This window comes from Crinia signifera, chromosome 7 (genome assembly GCF_055691185.1).
Source record: "Crinia signifera chromosome 7, ASM5569118v1, whole genome shotgun sequence".
Taxonomy (NCBI): Eukaryota; Metazoa; Chordata; class Amphibia; order Anura; family Myobatrachidae; genus Crinia; species Crinia signifera.
In genome coordinates this window covers 141,451,387-141,478,171 of record NC_139223.1, presented here as the reverse complement: position 1 = coordinate 141,478,171, position 26,785 = coordinate 141,451,387, and the positions used below count along the sequence as shown (strand labels likewise).

The 26,785-nt window shown below is 45.4% G+C and overlaps 1 protein-coding gene across 4 annotated transcripts in view; it reads right to left on the bottom strand.

The window, feature by feature from the left end:
- FASTKD1 (FAST kinase domains 1) overlaps positions 1-14,246 on the bottom strand; it is a 34,579-nt gene extending 20,333 nt beyond the window's left edge. Inside the window, exons 1-5 of one of the 4 annotated variants that reach the window (XM_083153885.1) lie at positions 14,117-14,246; positions 13,033-13,490; positions 12,871-12,939; positions 12,252-12,377; positions 9,548-9,946 (exon numbers count right to left, since the gene is read on the bottom strand). In XM_083153885.1, coding sequence (XP_083010011.1) covers positions 9,548-9,946; positions 12,252-12,377; positions 12,871-12,939; positions 13,033-13,367 — 929 coding nt within the window. In that variant the 5' untranslated portion in view covers positions 13,368-13,490; positions 14,117-14,246. Of the gene's footprint in view, positions 1-9,547; positions 9,947-12,251; positions 12,378-12,870; positions 12,940-13,032; positions 13,491-13,809 lie in introns of all 4 variants that reach the window. The other 3 variants (XM_083153883.1, XM_083153886.1, XM_083153884.1) reach the window with 3 other exon arrangements.
- Positions 14,247-26,785: the final 12,539 nt, after the last annotated feature.

The window sequence follows — 26,785 nt, the reverse complement described above, 5'->3', positions numbered from 1 at the left end:
TTTCCACAAAATTGCTGTTGGATATTCCCTCACCCCCCTACAGCCTTAGCATCCATCCTGTGGTCGGCTGTAGGGGTGATGGCCCTTCTGCTGCCCGTGAGTAGCATGATCAAGATGGCGCCGCAAATGGCTGATTAGGAACTGTGCTACTCAGCCATAAGTAGCCCAGGGTCTCCCCTGTATAACACTGCAATCTATAACTGTACTGTCTCTGCTTATTAGTTTCCTAACTGGCTGTTGCAACGGCCAGTGGTGCAGCTGATGGCTGCCTAGGCACTGTGCAGCTTAGCGAATATATGTTCCCTGTGTGACAACTATACTGTCTCTGCTTATTTTTTACCTAACCCACCAGGCTGTTTCAATGACCAAGTGGCGCCGTGGACCACTGCCTAGGCGTTTCCAGCTCAGAGTCGAAATTGGTTGTTATAAGTTACAGCAATTTTGGGTTTTCGAATAAAAAAAAAAAAAAAAAAGAAGAAAGAGGAAGGAGGAGGAAAAAAGAAGAAAGAGGAAGGAGGAGGAAAAAAGAAGAAAGAGGAAGGAGGAGGAAAAAAGAAGAGGAAGGAGGAGGAGGAAAAAAGAAGAAAGAGGAAGGAGGAGGAAAAAAGAAGAAAGAGGAAGGAGGAGGAAAAAAGAAGGAAGAGGAGGAAAAAAGAAGAAAGAAGAAAAAAGAAAAGGAAAAAGGAGCAAAAAGGAAAAAAAGAGTAAAAAGGAAAAAAAGAGTAAAAAGGAAAAAAAGAGTAAAAAGAAAAAAAAAAGAGTAAAAAGAGAAGGAAGGGGAAAAAGGAGGAAGGGAGGAAGGAATGAAGGAAGGAATGAAGGAAGGAAGGGGAAAAGGAAGATTTGGTTTTTTTGGAAAGAATAAAAAAAAGAGGAAGAGGAGAAAGAAGAAAGAGGAAGAGGAGGAAGAAGAAAAAGAGGAAGAGGAGGAAGAAGAAAAAGAGGAAGAGGAGGAAGAAGAAAAAGAGGAAGAGGAGGAAAAAGGAGGAAGAGGAGGAAGATGAAGAGGAGGAAAAAGGAAGAAGAAGAAGAAAAGGAGGAAGATGAAAAGGAGGAAGATGAAGAGGAAAAGGAAAAAGGAGGAAGAGGAAGAAGGCACTAATGTACAATAAATATATTAATGTACACAAATAATGGCTGTGATAATTACATAAGAAATAGTGAGGCAGATGTATTATACTGTACCTGCACAATATATAACGCTTCCTGCTTCGCCTCTTTACCAGGGCGAAACAAGAAGAGGAGGCGACAAGATGTATTAACATCTCAGATGTCAGGGATTGAAAACTCCCCCCTCTAGCGATCCCTGCCAGGCCCCCACAGCGCATCAGTATAGTGCAGATGCGCTGTGTCTCACCCCAGTCGTTGCAGCCATGGACAAAGCTGTCCCTGCTGCGGTGACAGGGCAGCAACACCTGCGGCTGTCAAAATGGTCAGTGCTACTGATCGTTCATACATAGTGCACCAACATGCAGGTAAATCTTTTTTTTTTTTTTTTTTTTTTTAAACAACAGTACCACGAATGAGAGGAAGAAAAAAATCCCAATTGAGAAAATAACTACAGATTAATATGTAGTTATTTTCTCACTCAGTGTGCAATTGGGATACATGTTTTTTTTTTCCTAGACAGAATTACCCCTCCCTTTTGGCACCTGAGTGACATCACCTCTGATTGAGCAGCTTACCAACAAAAGTTTTGTGCAGTTGAGAGAGGCATAGATGGGTCAGCATTAGGAGGGATTGCTGACTCCTGAGTGCCATTGGAGAAGCCAGGGGTATCTCCAGGTAAGCTGGCTCTCAGATGTTATACGCCATTATCATGTGGCCTTACACTGGGCTATTAAGCCCAGACATATGTTACTGCTTATGGGATGGGTTTGGGAGTGTGGTGCCCCCTGTGTTGGTAGGGCTGCTCTGCTCCAGGTTAGCACACCCTAACACTTTATTAACTCTTATTTTTCCTATCACATTGTATATATTTTGTATTTTAATCACACCTTCACTTCCCTATATAGCACTTATGTGCTTCTTATTAACCACTACTAATTTTCATTTGTGTGCTGCCCTGGAGTACTCAGCCTGTGTTGGCATGTTGGGGGCCCACACCCCAGACCTATACCCAGTATTAGGGACCCCCAGTGACAGAGATGCCTTGACATACGGCCTGGGGGCTTAGCCCTATATCTGCAGATATATGCAACCAAGATCTCTGTATTATCTGATTAATATGTAGTTATTTTCTCACTCAGTGTGCAATTGGGATACAACATGTTGTTGTTTTTTTTTCCTAGACAGAATTACCCCTCCCTTTTGGCACCTGAGTGACACACCTCTGATTGAGCAGCTTACCAACAAAAGTGTTGTCCACTAATGAGAGGGGATGCCTAGCTGGTAATTACTGCGGTCATAAATGGGGGAGAAGCAATATCAGTGCACATTACGTGCGCTGATACCACTACTCCCCCATAACAAATGTGTTACATCTCTTTAATCAACAAAACATCAATACAGAACACTGATCTTGTGCTAGCAAATGTGTGATAATGGCAGAAAACTCAAAGGAATTAATGAGACTGATGTTTCTTTGTGTGTTTTTTTCAATATATACTTTATAAAAAATAATCCCAACCAGAGCGTACAGTAGTGGTTTTGTGAATGAAAGAGAAAATAGGAATTTGGTACTCACCGATAATTCCCTTTCTCCGAATCCGTAGGGGACACTGAAGTACTACGCTGGGGATAGTGTGGTGTTATGGAGGAGTTGGCACTTTAAGAACTTGAAGTTTGGTGTGGCTCCTCCCCCTCTATCCCCCCCTCAGACTCCAGTCTTAGTTACTGTGCCCGAGAGGAGAAAAGAGACCAGGAAACCTCTGACAGAGAGAGAGAGAATGAAAACAAAACACCGAATGAAACATAAGTCAAAAGAACTCACATACAGACCATCGCATGCAACACATCCTGGCCACATGCGACCTGTAAAAACCCCTCCCTTACCAGAAGACCAGTGCCGGGAGGGCGTTCAGTGTCCCCTACGGATTCGGAGAAAGGGAATTATCGGTGAGTACCAAATTCCTATTTTCTCCTTCATCCTATGGGGACACTGAAGTACTACGCTGGGGACGTCCCAAAGCCATCCCCACGGGCGGGAAGGCGCTGGGCATCCTGAAGCACCGCGCGGCCAAACCTAGTAGAGGAGGCCGCGAAGGTGTCAAACCTATAAAAAAACTTAATAAAGGTATTGGGCCCAGACCAAGTGGCTGCCCTACATACCTGAGAAAGAGACACCCCTCTGGCCGCCGCCCAAGAAGGTCCCACCGAACGGGTGGAATGAGCCGAAACTCTAGCAGGCGGAGGCCGGGAGGCCTGAACATAAGCTTGTTTGATGGTTAGGCAAATCCACCTTGCCAAAGTTTGCTTGGTAGCCGGCCAACCACGCTTCGCAGAACAGTATAGGACAAACAGAGAATCCGACTTCCTGAGATCCCTGGTTCTGTCCACATAGACCTGCAAAGTTCGGACCACATCCAACGCGGCGAACTCTCCTGTCAAGGCCGGAACCACGATTGGCTGGTTAAGATGATAAGCAGTCACCACCTTTGGCAGGTAATCTAACCGAGTCCGGAGTTCCGCCCTGAGTGGAAAACCAAATACGGTGAACGACATGAGAGAGCACTGAGGTCAGACACTCGTCGAGCCGATGCCAAAGCCAGCAGGAGCACCGTCTTCCAGGTGAGCAAACGTAAATCAATAGATTCTAAAGGCTCAAACACCTCAGACCTGAGATAATCCAGCACCAAGGGAAGATCCCAAGGTTCCTCTGGAGGTCTTACCGGAGGCTGCAGCCTGAGAACCCCATTCAAGAAGGTTTGTATTTCCGGCATCAAAGCTAGGCGCCGATGAAAAAATACCGACAAGGCGGACACCTGAACCTTAAGGGACCCTAAACGAAGGCCCGCCTCAAAACCTGATTGCAGAAACCTCAACAATCGGGACAAACAAAAAATAGCTGTAGGGCACTTGTGTCGTTCGCACCACGACACATAAGCCTTCCAAATTCTGTAATAATGCCGGGAAGTAACCTCCTTCCTGGCTCTCATCATTGTGGGAATGACCTCCTTAGGTACCCCACGTCTACTCAGCAGCTCGGCCTCAACAGCCACGCCGTCAAACGCAGCTGCCGTAACCCTTGGTAGACGAATGGTCCCTGTTGCAACAGATCTTCTCTTTGAGGCAGTTGCAAGGGTTGATCTATCAGGAGCCCCTGAAGATCGGCAAACCAAGGCCGACGAGGCCAATTTGGAGCTATGAAAATCACTGTAGCCTTCTCGCGCTTGATCCGTTTGAGTACCAACTGAATCAAGGGTAACGGGGGGGAACACATAGATTAGATGGTAATTCCACTCTGCGGTCAGAGCATCCGTCGCCACCGCCTCCGGATCTCGTGACCTGGAACAATACTGAGCCACTTTGCAATTCCGCTTGGATGCCATCATGTCTATTTGGGGTAACCCCCAACGAAGGACAATCTGGCCAAACACATCCGGATGCAGGGCCCACTCTCCTGGGTGCACATCCTGGCGACTTAAGTAGTCCGCTTCCCAATTGTCCACCCCTGGAATGAACACTGCCGAGAAAGCCAGAGAATTCCTCTCCGCCCACTGTAGGATCGGGCGTACCTCCTGCATAGCCGCCCGACTGCGCGTTCCACCCTGTCTGTTGATATATGCCACAGCGGTGGCATTGTCCGACTGAATTCGGATCGGCTTCCCTCTGATGAACAAGTCCGCCTTGAGTAGCGCCAGGCGGATCGCTCGAATCTCCAGAATATTTATTGGAAGACTTGATTCCTGCGGGGACCAACGCCCCTGAAAGTGACGTCCCATCACAACCGCCGCCCAGCCCCTTAGGCTGGCATCCGTCGTGATGATAGTCCACTCCCAAACTCCGAACCGACGCCCCTCCAAAAGATTGGCAGTCTGGAGCCACCAATGAAGAGACAGACGACTGCAGGGTGATAGAATTACCGTCCTGTGCATGTGGACATGCGAACCCGACCACTGCCTCAGGAGATCGAGTTGAAAAGTCCTGGAGTGGAATCGGCCGAAAGGCAGAGCCTCGAAGGAGGCGACCATCTTGCCTAGCAACCGAATGCAAAGGTGCACCGACACCCTCCGAGGACGAAGAACCTGTTTTACCAAGTCCTGAAGCGAAGAAATTTTCTCCAAAGGAAGGAACACCCTCTGAACCTCTGTGTCCAGAATTAACCCAAGAAATAAAATCCTTTGGGAAGGAACCATCTGGGATTTCCCGTAATTTAGAATCCAGCCATGCTGAATCAAAGTTTGACAAGTCACGTGAAGCGCCTGTTCCAGCTGACTTTTGGAACCGGCTTTGATCAATAGATCGTCCAGGTACGGAACAATCTTGACTCCTAGTGTGTGGAGAAAAGCAACCATGACCGCCATTACTTTGGTGAAAAGGCGAGGCGCCGATGACAGGCCAAAGGGCAGTGCCCGAAATTGAAAATGCTGGTCTTTGATTGTGAACCGAAGGAACCTCTGGTGCAAGTCGGAAATGGGAACATGCAGATAGGCATCCTTGATGTCCAAGGATGCCAAATATTCCCCCGGTTCCAGACCTGCCACTACCGAGCGTAGTGACTCCATTTTGAACCTGTGGTACATAATGTACTCGTTCAACTTTTTTAGATTTAAGATCGGCCTTACCGACCCGTCTGGTTTTGGAACCAGGAAAAGAGGGGAATAAAACCCTTCCTTGCGTTGATCGGTCGGGACGGGCATTACCACCCCGGCCGATAGCAACCGCTGAACTGCTTGGAGCAGTAACTGAGAGTCTTTTTCCGCATGCGGAAGACCCATCGTGAAAAACAGTTGAGGAGGAGAACCGGCAAATTCTAGTTTGTATCCCCGAGACACCACTGAGAGAACCCACTTGTCCTTGCAGGATTTTTCCCAGGCCTGCCGGAAATCCAGAAGCCGCGCTCCTACTCTGGGATCCCCCAGGTAGGAGGGAAGGGCGTCATGCCGCGGGCTTCTCTGGCTGCTTGGCGTCTGCACGACGGGAGCCAGGGTTTGCGGAGGAGGTGGCGCCGCCAAAGCCTCTACCTCTACCACGGGACGAGGTAAAGGAACCTCTAGATTTACCCCTAAATTTTGGGGCACCTCGAAAGGAGCGAAAAGCCGGTCCCTGGTAAGGTTTTTTAGGAGGAGGTGCCGAGGAAGGGAGGAAGGTAGATTTCCCCCCTGTCGCCTGAGCAATTAACCTATCCAGCTCTGGCCCAACGAGAACATCCCCCGTAAAGGGAAGAGCCTCCACTGCTTTTTTTATATCCGCCTCCGCCTGCCAGGACTTGAGCCACAAGGACCGTCTGGCTGTAGTTGACAGAGCCGAAATTCTCGCAACCAGCTAAGCCAAATCCCTGGCAGCCTCTCCTATGTAGGCCGCGGATTCCCGCATCTGATCAGCCAACTGAGCTTACTCCTCAGGAGGCCTCTGCTCCTCCAAACCCTTGGACAAATCCTCTGCCCATTTCTCCATGGCCCTACTGACTAGGGTGGCCAATCCCGGGATCGGGATCGGCGGGATCCCGGGATTTGGCCACAAAATGTCCGGGATTTCAATCCCGGGATTGGACTATCCAATCCCGGGATTTTGGGATTAGGCCGCGCATGCGCAGTCTAATGCCGTGCAGCGTCTGAGCAGTCGCTCAGACGCTGCCCGGCTGTTCCCGACCCTGTGTGTGGCCTGCGCAGCGTGATTCGGTCATAGGTCACGCTGCGCAGGCCGCAGCGTGGTATCCCCAGCATCCGGAAGACGCCTCCCACGTCATACCCGACGCGCCTCCCAGCCGTCGCGTCATTCCCGATGCCTGCCCCGCACCCCTGCCGCCTTCCTCCGCACCTTTGCCGCATGCCCCCGCACCACTGCTGTCAGCACCTCTGCCACCTGCCCCCCTCCACAGCTCAAAATGTAAGTAAATGAGGGGGTACAGCGGCAATATTCTTTTAGGGATGCCAATCCCGGGATCCCGGGATTGAGCATTTTTCAATCCCGATTCCCGGGATTGAAAAAATGCCCCGGGATTGGCATCCCTACTACTGACCCAGGAGATAACAAAAATAGGACGCAAAGAGACACCCGCCGTAGAAAAGATATGCTTAAGCCCCGCCTCCAAACGCCTATCTGGAGCCTCCTTCAGGGCCACCGCTCCCGGGATGGGAAGAGCTGCTTTCTTTGAAAGCTTGGAGACAGAAGCGTCCGCTAACGGCGGGTTCTCCCATTTCGCCCTGGCTTCAGGAGCAAAGGGATAAGACGCCTTAAAGCGCCTGGATAATTGAAACTTTTTCTCCGGTGCTTTCCAAATGTCCAACAGAGGCTTCTCCAACTCTATGGACTCAGGAAAAGTTACCACAGCCTTAACTGGACGGCCAAAAATAGAAACCGGAGCAGGTGATTCTTGCTCAGCCACATTAAGGGTCACCTTAATAGCCTGAATCAAGGCCTCTAAGCCTTGAGCCTCATCCTGACCCCCTTGCTCCTCATCCACAGGAGCAAAGGAATCATCCAGTGCCTGACACTCCCCCTCCTCTAAAGGATTAACCTCTTCCTCATCTGAAGTGTCAATCCTCAAAAGCAAAGGGGCACCCCTCTTTTTAGGTGGAGGGGGAACGCTGGCCTGTGGAGGCATAACGGTGGATTGTACCAGCGAATCCACTGACCTAATCAAATCTCTGGCCCAAGAAGGCTCAGCAGAAGACATAGTAGACAGATGAGAGTGTAAAATCTCCCTGTCCCTACGGGACGCTGCCAGCTCAGAAGCTAAGGTAGCTAACACACTTGTAACCCCTTCAGCATTAAGGAGAGCAGCTTGCTGTTGAACAGCCCCTCCTTTATAGCAATCCTTACACATGCTGTGTAAATTGCTGGTTACACTGAGTGCAAGTGAACAGCTTCTGAGAAGCCTTAGAGGTAGAAGCTTTTGCTGCCATAATGTAAAACAGTACCAACACTTCCACTCAGCACACGCTACACCCACACAGATAGCAGTGTAAACCCAGCAGGCAAAAGGAGAAAATACAATAGGGGGAGAGGAGCTCACTTTCCCCGAATAAGGCCCACCTGAACACTCCAAGCGGGGACTCCTAAAAGGAGAACCCCTTCACTCACCCAGCGCAGTGACACAGTCTGTCCAGTCTGGGTGAAGCGCTTTGCTGTCCTGAAGCAGAAGAGTCCGATGAGGCACAGCAAACAGAGGAAGGCAGCGTGGGCAGAGAGGCAGCGTTTGCCGCGCTGAGGATCTTTAAGCTGGAGGAGACGCCCATGACACGCCTCCTCCTTCCTCCGTCCCAGCGCGCGCTGAGGACAGCGGCGCTGAGACACAGTCTGCCCCTCAGCTGGACCAGCGCGCGACTCTGGTCCAGCAGTCACCCAGCGCACAGCGCCCCTGTCCTGATCTCTCCGGCGGGTGACATAGCCAGCGGAGCAGTAACACAAGCCGCGAGCGGCTGTGGCTGCTCCCCCACACCTAGCATGCAGGCGGCTGAGGTCAGCAGCGTGCGCCGCACGCAGTGCCGCTCTGACCTCCCGGAGAGCCTGTACACACTGCAGGCAGCCAGTCTAACACTCAGGCTGCCTGCACACTTCTATATAAAACAAAAAACGGACAACCAGAGACCCCTGGGGGAGCCTCTTGCCCAGGGATCCTACTCCTCCGGGCACTAAACTAAGACTGGAGTCTGAGGGGGGGATAGAGGGGGAGGAGCCACACCATACTTCAAGTTCTTAAAGTGCCAACTCCTCCATAACACCACACTATCCCCAGCGTAGTACTTCAGTGTCCCCATAGGATGAAGGAGAAATGCATTGAATCACTTGTGCAGATACCATTACTGGACCTGTTGGGACTCCCACCGAATATACTAGCCAGACATTTCTCTAATCAATTTGTGGAGACCCCTATGTGAATCTAAAGCATCTGCTGCGTTCACCTCACACTGGGACATTACTGGTGCCACAGTCACTTCTGTCACTTGGGATATTCTATTATACTACCTTACATAGAGAACATATAATGATGATCATTTATATATATGTCTAGCGTCCGTTTGTGTGTCTCCGGAACACTGCCATCTGTTGGCAGCGAGTGAAACTACATCTCTTTCTCTCACACATGCACAAATACAGAGGAAATCACAAAGGTAGCAGACTAGTTTTCGAAGCATTTGCTTCGAGATGGCTTACTAGTATATTGTTTATAATATGTTACCTGATTTTTTTTTAAATACATTTCTTATTTATCTATAAAGCTTGTGTCTCATTGATTTGGTTTCCAGGTATGGATCAATGGATAGACATTAGGTCGACAAGCATTAGGTCGACACACACATTAGGTCGACATGGGGTTTCCCGCTTTTACCCAAATGTTGACACAGTAGACATAGACACTAAAAATATTGCATCACGTCCCCTTGCATGGTGAGTGCACGTCCCCATGCTGGAACCAATGCTAATATTCCATGACACTTACCCTTTCCTCGAATTTTGTGACATCATAAGGCCTAAGGTTGTATACAGTTTTGCAAAACCGGCAGCATCATTACACCTGTCCACCATCCCCTTCAGCTTTTCCTTTGCCATTACGAGGAAGTCCGTATTGTAGAGATGCAGCGATTGATACATTGCAGTAATACTACATAGGCTGTCTCTATCAAATGCATTTATATTCTGTTGGAAGAACTGGTCGCATTTCTCCAGCAGGGAGACACAAGAATATTTATATTTAGGGAACAGATGCATAACCCTGCGTGCATGCCTGAAATTACTGGCATTCAATTGTTCAATGACGGATTCTGTCTTTTTTATCAAGCGCTCTTGCAGATCCAGTGAGCTCACGTTGCTTAAACTGGTCACAAAATCGGAGAGAGCTCTGGAGGGTGAGAAAGGGTATTGGAAAGTATTAGCCATTATTATTAATTAGATGAAATCTTAAAAAATGATGTCAGCATCTATTCTGCAATTAGCAATCATTTTAGGTTCTAAAAGGCCGTCTGTGGGATTTCCATTAATGAGAGGGAGATTGGGGCACCAAGGAGAGGTGTAGTTATGGTACAGTGGTTTCCCAGTAATAGCACAGCCATCTATACCACGGTTTTAGATGTAACATAGGTCTACATCTTGCAATGTATGCAGATGTAACATGTTTTTGATTTGGGTGGGGGTGTGTTCAAACTGAAATCTAAAATTGAATTTAAAGAACAAATCAGTCAATATTTACCTTGAACAGACAAAATAACCCACCCGAATCTCTCTCTTTGCACATGTTACATCTGCCCCATCTGCAGTGCAGCATGTTTTTGTCCATCTGCAATTGCAGCCTCGTTAACATGTCTGAATCAGGCTCTATATGTGGGCGGGTAGTAGAGGAAGCAAAGCTATGGGGAGATGTAGCAAATCTAGTTAGCATTTTATACAAAGTGACTGATAGTAACTATGGGCAACTTGTTCTCTTTAGCAAGTTTGATATCTCCCCATTCATACTGGTAACAGGGAGCGTGGTATTGTGTAATGCTATGCTATTGGAAGGGTGTAGGTTCTCCACCTCATTTTGCGGTTAATGTGTAATAGTATATTGATAATATTATGGAACAATACTGCTTTTAAACAGGAGTTTCCTTTTTATTTTATTTTGCTTCTTATGTGAGCCTTTTGTTTTCTATTATTTGTATTGTTTTCACTAATGAAAATATAAACAAAAAAAAGCATATAAAGTTTGTATGCCCCTTTAATCACCCCCATGTTACTAAACGTATATTTAGGGATGCCAATCCCGGGGCATTTTTTCAATCCCGGATTTCGGGATTGAAAAATGCTCAATCCCGGGATTCTCGGGATCCCGGGATTGGCATCCCTAAAAGAAAAACATGCCCTGTCCACCCGTTTAATCGACATGGCAGGGGGGGGGGGGGGTGGACATGGTCGGGCGGGCATCGACAAGGGGTGGGCGAGCGGGCGGGCATCGACAAGGGGTGGGCGAGCATCGACATGGGGTGGGCGGGCATCGACATGGGAGGTGGGCATCGACATGGGCGGGCGGACAGAGCAGCGCTGCAGCCCCGCAGATTACCTTACATAGGCGGGCTGGAGTGGGGCACATAGCGCTGCGGACGGTGAGGGGAGGAGGTCAGTGCGGCCGGAAGCAGTCACCTGTGATAGGCTGCTGTGGCCTGCGCAGCGTGACAGTCAGAGGTCACGCTGCGCAGGCCGCACGCCGGGGTCGGGAACAGCCGGGCAGCTTCTGAGCGGGTGCTCAGAAGCTGCTCGGCATTAGACTGCGCGTGCGCAGTCTAATCCCGAAATCCCGGGATTGGATACTCCAATCCCGGGATTGAAATCCCGGACATTTTGGGGCCAAATCCCGGGATCCCGCCGATCCCGGGATTGGCCACCCTACGTATATTCTTCACTAACGAACACATTGCCTTTTTTTATTTTTGGGTGCTGTCTGGATGTACTTATATTAATGCTGATGGATAGGACAACAACACTCATACAAGGGGAAATGGGAACTCCTAAAGGTAAAAAAATGTCGACATGGGGGGTGGGCGGGCATCGACATGGGCGGGCGGGCGGACAGAGCAGCGCTGCAGCCCCGCAGATTACCTTACATAGGCGGGCTGGAGTGGGGCACATAGCGCTGCGGACGGTGAGGGGAGGAGGTCAGTGCGGCCGGAAGCAGTCACCTGTGATAGGCTGCTGTGGCCTGCGCAGCGTGACAGTCAGAGGTCACGCTGCGCAGGCCGCACGCCGGGGTCGGGAACAGCCGGGCAGCTTCTGAGCGGGTGCTCAGAAGCTGCTCGGCATTAGACTGCGCGTGCGCAGTCTAATCCCGAAATCCCGGGATTGGATACTCCAATCCCGGGATTGAAATCCCAGACATTTTGGGGCCAAATCCCGGGATCCCGCCGATCCCGATCCCGGGATTGGCCACCCTACGTATATTCTTCACTAACGAACACATTGCCTTTTTTTATTTTTGGGTGCTGTCTGGATGTACTTATATTAATGCTGATGGATAGGACAACAACACTCATACAAGGGGAAATGGGAACTCCTAAAGGTAAAAAAATGTTGCGTACAAACCAATTACCTAAACCCATCTGAAGGTGTAAAACCCTCTGAAGGAAATGTATTGGGATTACTTCACCGATACATTATCAATGCTGCATACTTACATGGCATCATCTGTATCGTCCAGTCTCCTATCCACGATGTTAGCTATTTGTCCCATAAGTGGGCTGCTGGTCATGTCTTGTTTTTTTAAGCAATAGGCAAATTTTGACAGTGCTTGAAGGTCAATCCTAAATATATATTAAAAAAAAAAAAAACCACACACAAATGTTTACAGGATGTCTGAGTGGCATCACTAGTGAATTGATAGCATACAGTCTTCATTAATTTCATGCCAGTCTCCAAAGCCAACAATGGAAGCAACTAAAGCCCTGTACACATGGGGTGATGTATCGCTGAGCGATATATCGCTCGGTGTCCCGTTTGCATTAGCGACCAGAGAGGTTCGCTGATGAAAAAGAAGCTGCCGGGGGAGCCCGGCAGTGGAAATCAGCTGGTCGCAGGAGACCAGCGATCCCTACAGGCAGAAAACGGGAGCACGCACCCGGTGATTTATCGCTGGTGCACACTCCCATCGCTGGCAATATTTCCAGCGATATTTCCAATAATCACCCCCGTGTGTACGCACCTTCAGAACAAGCATTCAGAAAAAGTATATATATATATATATATATATATATATATATATATATATATATATTAAATAAATTAGGCTAAACTTACCATTCTAATCTTTTCCAGCCTTCAACCACTAGCTGTTGTACTAAAGGGTCGTGAGCTTCCACCTGAAATCTTCAAATAAATGTAATAAATGAGAAAAAAATCTTATGCATGTATTAAAAAAAAAAAAAAAACACAACACTTAAACATTTAAAGATCATTTACCTTACAAGGGCATACAAAACATCCACCAGGTCGTGATCATTCATTAGGGCTACGTTATTGTGTGCTAAAGCACGAAGCGCAGAAAATTCCGGGTGATCTCGGACAAGGCTTACAGTTGCCCACTCACTGGATTTCCCTTCCTGTATATTCCAAAGTAAGTTCATTGCATAACTCACATGGTCTACAGTCAGCCTGGATCTATTCATTCCCAGCAGCTGCAGCACCTGGTATTCATTGCTGCATTTCTTTAGATTGTCCAGCAAAAGTTCAGGCTTTATACTATGGGCCTGATGCAGCCTCAGTGAGAAGCGGAATGCACTGCTCCAGCGAAACATGTCTGTGCATCAGGTGGATAACAAGATCCAGGGACAAGTATTCATTTTATGGTAGCCTCCTCTTCCAGCATTCTTTCATGCACCAATGTCATACTGGCAGAGACGTCCTTTACTTCTCTGACCCTAGAACAGAACCGGATAGTTATGAAACATGCTGTAACTCTTACATGTGAAGCAAAATAGGGTCTCCTGCAAACATCTATAGAAGTATTAACACACAAAAAGCTGTGACTCATTACGTGCAGGGAACCAAATGTCTCTGTGCCCAGGTGGAAGCTAGTATCAGGCAGAAGTCACTTGGAACACTGAAATAGTGTCCAGCAAGGGCAGAAGTGACAGGTGACAGCAGAGTGGTCGGGGCATGAAGAGAAGTCCTGGGGAACCATTTATATAAAACACACAGAGGAGAGAGACACTATGAATAACAGCTGTATACATTTACCAAGAGAGAGGGGAACCCCAATAGGTATTGCACTATACCAGGGACAAGCTGGCAAACTGACATGTGAAGCATGCTGTCGCGTCTATGACGTCATCCTAAAAGCCCTGCATCTGCTGCATATAGCACCTTCCCACTTACAACTTTGAAGCCAGGTGAAAATTGGCAACTCCTGTGGTAACTATGTGTTAGGCGTTAAGCAGTCAAGGTAAACAGAATTACACAACATATATAACACACCACGCTTCAATCCGCATGCGTGAAGGTCAGAAGGAGTAGGGCTTGCCAGTACTGCGGCCACTAGCGCTACCTTCTGACGTCATGAGGACGCTGCAGGTCATGTGACTTTTCATAGTGTACGCCAAGCACATCACCGTCCCGCGCACACAGTTCCCGTTTTCGGCTGCATTATAGTTGGTTCCGGGCTCAACTTTGGCCATCACAATGCTATGTTCCTGTGCTTCCTTCTTAATTTAGGATTACCGAAACCTATGTGAAAAGAAAGGTGTTTTAACATAGGTGATGGTAATCATCAGTGCTATTTTTCAGCAGGAACTCGGTTCCTGAACCTTTAATTAAATATGACATCATCAGGAACTGAAAATGTACTTTCCATAAGATAAGTTTTATTTTAAAGTCACCTGTGAGTGCCTTTGTTTCTAAATACAATATATACAGCTATCGCTCCCTTCCTCTCTCTATTGTATGTATATTTTTTTATTTAATTGATCCACCCCCAGACTTGTAGTTCCTGGACCTATTTTTCCAGAAATATAGTACTGGTAATCATAAATTAAGAGGAAAGTGCAGGAACAGAGCATTGTGTCCCTCCTGGAGCATAGTTGCCTACCAGTGGCGTAACTATAGCTCCGCAGCCCCCGCGGGGGGGGGGGGGGCGGGCGCAGAGAAATTGGGGGCGCTGCGGGGCTATAGTTACCCGTGGTCTGCGTCTCGCCCGGGACCTGCCTGACCGCCCCGGCCGGCTCCTGCTGCAATGAAAACCGACAATTAGAAAATGGCTGCCCCCATACTGCAGACAGTTTTCTGTCTGCAGTATGGGGGCAGCCATTTTTTAAGAGTCAGTTTTCATTGTAGCAGCAGGAGCCGGCCGGGACCGTGACGATCAGGCAGGTCCTGGCAGAGAGCCGGGCGAGACGCAGACCGCGGGTGCAGGTACGGGTAAGAAGGGGGGGCGTGAAATAGTTAGTTACGCCCCTGTTGCCTGTTGCATTCTGCAGGAGACTCCCTGAAATAGCAGCAATCTCCCTCTCTCCCTCATTAGTCTAGTAATCTCCCTCATTTCACCTAGCCCACATTACACTGTGTTTTTTGGGGAAAAAGGAATGAGAGAGAGATACATTTACACTGATTTATCAGCACTTTAGCAAGTATAGTAGCTCTTACTAACTGCTTTGGGGCACATCTACATTTGTATATAAGTCATTTTAAATTACACACCCATGCTTCTAGGTGCCATGTTCACAATCTCTTTTCATAATCTCTCCATATATGGAACACGCCCTTTGGGTGGAGCATGACAAGCCCCCTTAATGGTGCTCTTTGCAAACTTCTGTTACCAACTAAAATCTCCCTGAAACTAGTTTTCAAAAGTAGGCAAGTATGCTCTTGGAGAGTGTCATGTTGGGAGGTATGTTGTTGAGTGCATGAAACATTGTAATATTAAACGTTATAATGAACCTTCAATGGTTACAACTTTCGGTGGTTCGCGCATACTCACAGGGAAAGCAAAGTGTGGGTAGGGCGGGACATTGGAAGCCCACCATCAAATGATGCATACCTACGAACATGACCCTTTCCAGGAGGGACACCATGCTCTGTTGCTGGACTTCCCTCTAAATGTATGATTGCCATCACCTGCTTTGAACAGGTGACTTAATAAGAAAGGTGTTTCACCACAGGTGATGGCAATCATTAATTAAGAGGGAAGTTCAGGAATAGAGCATTGTGTCCTTCCTGGAGAGGGTCATGTTGGGAGGTATGTGATGGCTGAGCAGTAGCCATTGAATCTTTCAATGCAAAAGGTAATTGACCATCACATTAAAATAATAGAAAAAATATATAATAGGATTTAACGATCGGAGGCATCATAGGAATGTGCATGTGATCGTTAAAATTGCTGTAGTAGGCAACCTCTGACACTTAAACTTCTGTGGAACTACACTTCCCAGAATGCCCTGCACAGTTTTGCAGTTAGGGCATGCTATAACTGTGGCGGAGCATGCTGTGATTTGTTACACCACAGCAACTGGATTGCTGCACATTGCAATGCCTACCCTTGCTGACTATGAGCGGTATTCAATACAAGGCGAGGGGATGTCTGTGGCAAGGTAGGCTTGTTTTCAGTGAGGATCGCCGAAAACAAGCCATCCTCGCCCTATGCAACGTTCTTGTGGAATCCTCGCCATCAGAGCAATGCCAAAACACCTCTGGAATTAAAGGCCCATACACATTACACAACTTTCAGTTGAAAGCCGCTCGGTTTACCCATTTGAGCTGCTTTCAGCTTGAAAGCCACCCAGTGTGTATCGGGCAACTATGGGCGGTGATGCGCACTACTGCATCATCGCTGGCCTGGCCGCTCATCTGCTGGTATTACCAGCAGATGAGCGAGGGAGTGGACAGCATTCCATAGCTGTCCACCCTGGCGAAAACGGGTGAAAAAAGCTCAGTGTGTATAAACTGAGCATTTTTCAGCCCAGTGATTTTCCCCATAATCATTATCCATCCTGGGCAAAAATGCTCTGTTTGTATGGACCTTAACATAAGGCTTCACATGTTCCTTCTACTCCCACCCCATTCTCCTATTGGCTAGTTTCAATGGAATCTGGGGACGGGATAAGCAGTGTGTGAAACTTTATGCAAAACCCTAGACACAGCATAACTCCAGGTATACTGAGCGCACCCGATCTGCGGGGAAACCAGCCAGCACATATATTACATACTCTTTGCACATAGACTGATAAAGTAACAAATACGTTTATACATATTTATTTTAATAAAATTTAATTCAAGGGCAGGGCCCTTTTATCCCTGCTACTGTACCCGGCGAATACTGCCCAGGAAACAGCAGGTTGGCTTCTTGTCAATCAACTTTAGTATGGCCAGCGAGAAAAAAAAGCAGGATTTGATCGAAGGATGGATCCGCGCATACGATAAAAGGGCCCTGCCCTTGAATTCATAGAGAATCAATAAAAAATCACATATATCTTTGATGCATCAATATATAAACATATATAACAATAAGAGGCTACAGGAAATTATTACTATTGAAATGTGAAGCCAATGGGTTAAATGAACAGTCAGGGATGTCGGTCTTGTTGTCTTGAAGATGTACGGCAAGTTATTACAACTAGTCCTTGTCATATATTGCTATATGATTTTGTGTTATATTCGCATTTTCCCTTCTCCTATGGTTATGTTTGATTTTAATGTAAGCTTGTATATATGTTACTATGGTGAAGGAGATGTCACTGTTTTTGGCCGGATGTATGTCTGACGCAGATAGCTATGCGCTGTCGGTGTGGCCGCAATGTACACGCCTTCCCACCGGCATACTTCACTGGGTATTTAAGGTGAGATGTGTTATATGTTTTTTGTACCTGATGACAATATTGATGGGATATTGAAACGTTGGACAATAAAAAGTTTATGCAGCGGACTATCGCGTTTCGAGTGCCGCATGTTCCTGTTGTTCTAGATGCCCCTTTGGTGCAGGCACCCACACAGCAATCGATATGGAGGTTGTGCCTTGCATTTGTCGACTATCTATATTTGTAAACGAATGTATAAAAAGAACGGCGACTAAACACTGTGCGATTAAAAAGCTGATTATATTAAAAATATTTATTTAATGACAAAAAGGTATAAATGGACAAAAGGTAAGGTAAAAAGTACATAAAAACACAAAGGAGGAAAAGTAAAAAAAAATATATATATATATAAAAATAAAATATATATAAAAAAATATATTAAGATAAGTAAGAATATTCCGTTCTTGTGTAGTTTCACGGCGCCAGCATGGCGTGCTACTTCCGGATTGGGTACGCTCGCCAAACTATCTAAAATAAAGTAACTTAACTCCATGCCAACGTGGCGCCGTGAAACTACACAAGTACCGAATATTCAGAAAAGTGCTTATCTTATGATGATGGTAGGAGGTTAGGTCACCTAACCTCCTACCATCATCATAAGATAAGCAATTTCTAAGGGCTCTCCGTATTTGTTCTTCTAGTAAAGAAGCAGAGATTGAGATAGATAAAATGCTTACAAACTTTTTCACTAGAGGCTACCCGTTAAAATTGTTGAAAAAGTGCAAGGCGAAAGTACTGAGGATGAACAGAGAAACTGCATTAACCAACACCCGCACTAACGATAAAGAAGAATTGATTGTGTGGACACAAAATTTTGCGTCCGACAGCGATTTACTCATGAAGGCTGCTAGATCCAAATGGGCGATAATCACTGCAGATAAAAATCTGCCATCACTTAAACATAATATATGGAGGTGAGGGGGGTATCCGTGCGCACTATTTTTCCTGCGGAGATATGTGCAGCCCTCTGTTGCCAAATAAGAGTGACACCAACTCTTGGATATGCAATTTCGGATAGAGAGATGGGTCAACAGGTTTAGGCGCACATAGCCCGGAGTGGATATGTGAATAATCTGGACCCACAGTGGGGAGTATTAGACCAGAATGAAGATTTATTTAAACACACAATTCACAAGTAAAATTCACAGGTAAAAAGTGCAAATGCAAATGAATACACAAAAGTGCAAGTGCAGCAGCAGTACAAAAATTCAAAGTGACAATGCATATATATTCAAAAGTGCATGTACAATGAATAGGACGGGGCAATCTGATGCTTTTATCTCACCATTCCAGGGTGGTGCGGTGGGCTGGGTGCTATAAGATGGTAAATCCCGGGTAGCAGGAATAAAGCACCACCGCACAGGCTTTGGATGGGGATAAATAGATGTTACAGCAGAGTCCTCCCGTCAGAGTGTTGGCATCCTCATAACATGTTTCGGAATCTGGTTCCTTCTTCAGATGTGGATGCCAACACACTGAAGTCAGGTTTTTTTTATACCATATGGGATGAGGTGATTTGATACACCTGTGTCCCACACCTCCGTTTTCCGGAAGTGACGTTTTTTTTGGTGCACTGGGGAATCTCCTCCTCCGTATGCATCACATTCAACAGACACCCACAGCGAGGTTCCGCCTAGAGGCAGACGCTGCGAGTGTAATCACATGCAATATGGTTACACACAGTCTATTGCGCTCAGGACCGGAAGTTCCAACCCGGAAGTGACGTCTGCGTGTCACAGCGCTTCCTGTATGCGTTCCACTGCGTCTTTTCTCACAGGATCAAAACATTCAAGTTTTTACAGGTTTTTTCAAATTTCGTTTTGGCGATTCAGGTTGCTTGTATGACAGAAATCATTCACAGTTATATGAAGACTCTTCTCAGGGGAATCTTCATAATCCTTTACATGAGTCCCAAATCTCCATTTTGAAAACTGGCAGTCCAGCAGATAGCGCAATGGAATATCCTATATGGCCACATCTAAAGCTAAGCCCTACTTCATTCAGGCTAAGTCCATCCCTGATGTGGCCATATTTCATGTAAGAATCCACCAAGTGTCATGTGAAATGAGAAGATAAAAATAAATGGGTTAAAAATACATATATAAATACAGAGTAAAAGATACAAAATACACATTAATCTAAAAACCACTTTAACTCAAAATCTATGTTTAGTCCATGTGGCGTGAGGGTATCTAAATTAAAAAGCCAACGCATTTCACTCTGGGCGAGAAGTTTTTCTACATTCTTCTCTCTCCAGGTGTCTTTCGCTACTTGGATTCCTAAAAATCGTTTGATGTGCTTCTCATTGCTACCATGTTTCATTTTGAAATGCTCGGAAACTGAATGACTCATGAGGCCTTTTCTTATATTATATATGTGTTCAGCAAGCCTCACTTTTAAATTTCTTGAGGTTTTGCCCACATATATTAGGCCGCATGTGCACTCCAGAAAATAAATCACATTCCGTGTTTGGCAGGTAATAAAATCTTTAATTTTTTAGGTTTTGTCTTTAATTTTAAATTCAGTATATTTTCTTTCTATATTGGACTTAGTGGTGGCTTTGCACATAGTGCAATCCCCACATCTGTGGAAACCTACATTCCTCGTACTTGGAGGTTTTTCAATGAGAGCACTTCTGACCAGCTGATTTTTGAGTGATTTTGCCCTTCTATAAATAAAAGATGGTCTTTTAGGTATTATCATGCCAATCACAGGATCATCTTGTAGGATTCTCCAATTATTAGAAAAAATCTTTTCCAATTTTTTGTGATGGCTACCATACTGGCTGATGAAAGACCATTCTGTTTTATTATCCTGAGCCACTTTGCTTTTTTCTATCAGCAAAGAATTTCTATCAACCTTTTCTAATTCGTCAAGGGCTTTATCTAGAGTTTGTTCTGGGTACCCTTTTTGTTTGAACCGATCTTTCATTTCGACAATCTCTTCTTGGAGAATATTTGGATCCCCACAGTTCCTTTTAAGTCTCTTGAATTGTCCCAGAGGAATATTTTCTAACCACCGTTTGTGATGTTCACTCTGGATATCAATATAAGAGTTGGAGTTGGTTGGTTTTTTAAAAGTTTTAGTGCAAATATTGTTGTCTTTAATGTAGATCGTTAAATCCAAAAAGCAAATTTCTTCCTGACTGATGTTAAAAGTCAGGTTAATATTAAAATCATTACAATTGAGACTTTCACAAAACTCATTAAGATTACATGGGTTACCACTCCAGATAAAAAAGATATCGTCAATGAACCACCACCAGCATACCAGGCCCGCCCCTTCTGTTCTATGTGCATCAATGGTACTAAATTCCCAATGAGCCATGAACAAGTTGGCATAACTAGGGGCGAACCTGGTGCCCATGGCGGTCCCCCTGATCTGAAGATAGAAAGTTCCATTAAAATAAAAATAATTATTGGTTAAAATGAATTTAATACCCTCCAATAAAAAATCTTTCAAATTCTGGGAGTATTCACTTTGGTCCAGGAACCATGCAACTGCTTTTAGACCTTTTTCATTTTCTATTACAGTATATAATGTACTGACATCCGCAGTTGCTAGATGACAGTTAGGGCTCCACTTGCATGTATTTAATTTGCGGAGGACATCTCCTGTATCTTTCAGGTGTGAAGTGGTTTTTACCACTAATGGTTGGAGATAAGAGTCAATCATCTCCGAAAGATTTAAGGTTAAACTATTAGTACCCGTAATTATGGGTCGTCCTGGGGGAGCGGTAAGGTGCTTGTGCATTTTGGGTAGTATATATATATGGTGGGGGTGGAAGGTGCTTCTATATTTACATATTCCATTTCTGTTTTTGTTATACTGCCCTTTTCCATGGCTCTTTTAGTAAGGTCATGGAGTGCCTTAGTCATATTTTGTATTGGATCGCTCCGGAGTTTCTTATAAGTGGACTGATCTTCTAATTGACGGTTAACCTCTGCAATATATTTGTCCTTACTGAGTAACACCACCCCCCCGCCTTTATTGGCGGGTTTTATAATGAGATCAGGATCTTTCTGGAGGGTTTCAATAGCCAGTTGTTCCTTTTTTGTTACATTTTTCTTTTTACTGTTAGTGAGTTTTTTAATCTCTTTTGTAACAATAGAATTAAAGCTGTCTATGTTATTGCCCTTTATATGTTTTGGGTAAAACTTTGATCTTTTTTTTTGAATTTAGAGGGGGTAGCTTCTTCTTTTAAAAAACCAACCGACTCCAACTCTTATATTGATATCCAGAGTGAACATCACAAACGGTGGTTAGAAAATATTCCTCTGGGACAATTCAAGAGACTTAAAAGGAACTGTGGGGATCCAAATATTCTCCAAGAAGAGATTGTCGAAATGAAAGATCGGTTCAAACAAAAAGGGTACCCAGAACAAACTCTAGATAAAGCCCTTGACGAATTAGAAAAGGTTGATAGAAATTCTTTGCTGATAGAAAAAAGCAAAGTGGCTCAGGATAATAAAACAGAATGGTCTTTCATCAGCCAGTATGGTAGCCATCACAAAAAATTGGAAAAGATTTTTTCTAATAATTGGAGAATCCTACAAGATGATCCTGTGATTGGAATGATAATACCTAAAAGACCATCTTTTATTTATAGAAGGGCAAAATCACTCAAAAATCAGCTGGTCAGAAGTGCTCTCATTGAAAAACCTCCAAGTACGAGGAATGTAGGTTTCCACAGATGTGGGGATTGCACTATGTGCAAAGCCACCACTAAGTCCAATATAGAAAGAAAATATACTGAATTTAAAATTAAAGACAAAACCTACAAAATTAAAGATTTTATTACCTGCCAAACACGGAATGTGATTTATTTTCTGGAGTGCACATGCGGCCTAATATATGTGGGCAAAACCTCAAGAAATTTAAAAGTGAGGCTTGCTGAACACATATATAATATAAGAAAAGGCCTCATGAGTCATTCAGTTTCCGAGCATTTCAAAATGAAACATGGTAGCAATGAGAAGCACATCAAACGATTTTTAGGAATCCAAGTAGCGAAAGACACCTGGAAAGAGAAGAATGTAGAAAAACTTCTTGCCCAGAGTGAAATGCGTTGGCTTTTTAATTTAGATACCCTCACGCCACATGGACTAAACATAGATTTTGAGTTAAAGTGGTTTTTAGATTAATGTGTATTTTGTATCTTTTACTCTGTATTTATATATGTATTTTTAACCCATTTATTTTTATCTTCTCATTTCACATGACACTTGGTGGATTCTTACATGAAATATGGCCACATCAGGGATGGACTTAGCCTGAATGAAGTAGGGCTTAGCTTTAGATGTGGCCATATAGGATATTCCATTGCGCTATCTGCTGGACTGCCAGTTTTCAAAATGGAGATTTGGGACTCATGTAAAGGATTATGAAGATTCCCCTGAGAAGAGTCTTCATATAACTGTGAATGATTTCTGTCATACAAGCAACCTGAATCGCCAAAACGAAATTTGAAAAAACCTGTAAAAAAAACCTGACTTCAGTGTGTTGGCATCCACATCTGAAGAAGGAACCAGATTCCGAAACATGTTATGAGGATGCCAACACTCTGACGGGAGGACTCTGCTGTAACATCTATTTATCCCCATCCAAAGCCTGTGCGGTGGTGCTTTATTCCTGCTACCCGGGATTTACCATCTTATAGCACCCAGCCCACCGCACCACCCTGGAATGGTGAGATAAAAGCATCAGATTGCCCCGTCCTATTCATTGTACATGCACTTTTGAATATATATGCATTGTCACTTTGAATTTTTGTACTGCTGCTGCACTTGCACTTTTGTGTATTCATTTGCATTTGCACTTTTTACCTGTGAATTTTACTTGTGAATTGTGTGTTTAAATAAATCTTCATTCTGGTCTAATACTCCCCACTGTGGGTCCAGATTATTCACATATCCACTCCGGGCTATGTGCGCCTAAACCTGTTGACCCATCTCCCTATCCGAAACATCACTTAAACATAGCAGAATAATGCCGTCCTAAAGACGTGGGAAGAATATTAAGGATCAGGTCGTACATTTGCTGACGCTTAAGCTGTGTACACATGGGGGCGATAGGGGCTGAAATCGCTGGAAATATGGTCGCAGGCGACCATATTGCCAGTGATGGGAGTGTCGCCGGATGCACGCTCCCGTTTTCAGCCCCGTTCTAATTGCTGGTCGCAGGAGCTTGCCCATTACACCAAACAATGTATTGCTTATTGCATCATTCGCTGTAATGCCCATTAAACATTGTCCCATACCGTAATGCCCATTAAGCCAGACACCACGTAATGCCTATTGCACATTATGCCACACATCGTAATGCCTATTACATATTGGGCCACTTACCTACATGCTCGTTTCAAGGAGTTACATACACATTGCCAGGGGTTTCTTGCTACAGGGGATTACACACTTGTTGCCAAGGGGGATTACATGATCGTTACCCGGGGGGGGGGATGATTACATGTTTTTTTTCCTGGAAGGAGGGGGGATTAAATGCTCGCTGGCCAGGGGGTTACATGCTTGTTGCCAAGGGGTAGGTACCATAATACACACTTCTGGGTAGTGCTGGGCACCCAGACAGATGTTGCTGAGCAGAGGGGGACAGGTGCTGGGCCGAGAGAGGGGGATAGATACGAGCAGAGCACAAAGTGTTGCGGAAGAGAGAAGGGGGCACAAATGCTACACAGAAAGAGGATACAGTTTCTAGGCAGAGAAAGGGGGACAAATGTGCAGAAAGGGGGGGGGTGCTAGGCAGAGAGGGACAGTTTCTGGGTAGAGAGGGGGGAGCAGAAGTTGGTATTAAAATATACAGAAATATAAAACAAGCAGGAGAGAGAGATGGAGGGAGGAGCAGGAGCTAGAGACAGTAGGCAGGGTGCTGGATGCATTCTGTAACTCACAGATGGGGCCTTTCTGTTGATGATCTTTAGTAAGTATTTCAGGGGCACACGTGACCCTGCCCTCCAATCAGGGGCTCCTTAAATCAGCATGTGCCGAGCTCCTCCCATTACAGCCTGTTCTGACCCTGATGCCGTGATCGGGGGGGGGGGGGGCTCAGCCCCACAGTAAGCCTGCAAGATGCCGGGACTTCCCCTGCTGCTGCCGTTCTCTGTTATGGAAGTCCTCCCTTTGGCAGGCACCACCGCCTTACACCACGTCAGGAAAGGCGCAGCAGCACTGCACATGTGACTGCACATAGAATCACAGAGCAGGCCTACACAGCCTGGCACTACCCTGCTTTGCAAGCTCTGCTGAGCGGTTAGCACCGGCCCTGGGGCCAACGATTTTCACTGCCTTATTCACAAGGAATAATCAGGCGCCTGGTGCAGAGCTGAGTCTCCAAATAGAAGCAGCTGCTCAGATGTGGGGGTAGTCACTCCCCACTTGGTTGAAAACGAAAAAGGAATGACACGCACTAGGCGCGTCGAGCAGCGCTTAACACAATGAATAATTACCACTGGGTATAAGGGTAACAATTTTTACTGTTAAAAATATACACAAATAATACAATACATAAATGAATAAAAGGATTTAAGGTGGGGAAATAAACGTAAATTGGAATTAATACAACCAATAATAAAAAGATAAAAATTGAAGAATATGGATCCTCGTCTCAGTGGACACAGCTGTGGAGTGTATAATTCACTTATGGAAGATTAGGTAAGTGCACATTACCAGGGTGAACAATGATGTCCCACAGAAAGTGTGGTAAAACTGGGAATCCTCACGATGAAAATGGCCTGGTGGAATGGCCACTGGAGGAGATAGTTGGATCGGATGGAAAACGTCCTCTGATTACACAGCGAGAGATGATGTAAATTCTTGGTCTCAGATCGCCGGAGGGTCCAAAACGAAATGCCCAGTAGATGTTATTTATGGTGGGTTTGGCTTCCGTGTCTACAGGGACTCACACTGGTATGGATGTGGTGACCAGGAGTCGCTGACCACGGTGTCCGCCGTTTTTGAAGAAACCACAGTGGGGATGGTAGATGGTAATGTTCACAAATAGTGAGATGTCCACAGTGAAGTCCAAGGGTATGACGATAGTTACGTTTATTTCCCCACCTTAAATCCTTTTATTCATTTATGTATTGTATTATTTGTGTATATTTTTAACAGTAAAAATTGTTACCCTTATACCCAGTGGTAATTATTCATTGTGTTAAGCGCTGCTCGACGCGCCTAGTGCGTGTCATTCCTTTTTGATTTTCACTGCCTGCATAATATTTAGTCACAGCTGGTTCTGCTTTCTGCACGTGAACTCCAGTCCTCGAGAGCTACCAACATTTACATTTTTCCAGGTCTATTCACGGCATTACAAATAAAGTAATTAGCTCCAACTGTGGATCTATTAAAATGTCAGGGAGTAATAATTACACCTGTGCACCTGCTAGGTGGGCAGGAAAACATGAACAGTGGGTAGCTCTCAGGAACAGGAGTTGGTTACCCCGATCTAATGTCTAGTCAACATTTTTACTCCAAAATGGCAACAGGGTTAAAATGTAGACACATGACAAGTCAGAACTCATATCAACCGTAAGTCCTTATAACCTTTTTAATGTCAACATTTTTGACCCTGTCGGCTTTTTGGGGTCAACCTACTGACTCTCTATTTAGACACTATCTAATAATCCACAGTGTCACAGCAGACAACAATGGCTATCAGAGAGACATTGATACCTATACCCCTAAGGGAAAATGATAAATTCAGGACAACTGCTCCCTGTACTTCTGAACCAATCTCATTTTGGTTCTTAATTATGGTCCTCTGCTTCCAGCGCTATTGACTTTTCAGTACCCGATTATGCAAGACATACTATCTAAGCAGAGGTGGATAGAGAGTCCCTGCCTGATCCTTCTATGATGGTTAACCACTGTATATCATGGTGTTCGGTGGAGGATGCATGAGGAAACTTTCGTTTTCAAAATCCCTCAGCCACCCAAATAACACAAACTACAAGGTGTGTATTAAATTCCAGGACTGTACATGTAGTTAATGACTGAAAAGGTGTAGGAACGTGTCATCATGCAGATGTGATAGCATAACCAATGAGGTGCGAAGGTGGAACAAATGCGCAGTGATTGAGTCAGCATTTCCAGTTTGGAGAAGGTAAATGCAGGTAGTTCATTAGAGCGCGTGTCACTGAAAATTGTTGTGTGCGACCGAATATGGATAAAGGCAGCTGGCTCCTACTGCACGACAACGCAAGGCCCCACTGTGCTCTCAATGCGCTTTTTGGCAAAACATGACATCGTAGAGGTTAATCACACTCCGTATTCTCCCGATTTGTCACCTCCTGACTTTTACTTGTTCCCAAAATTTAAGACTGCTCTGAAAGAGCATCGATTTCAGAACGTAGAGGA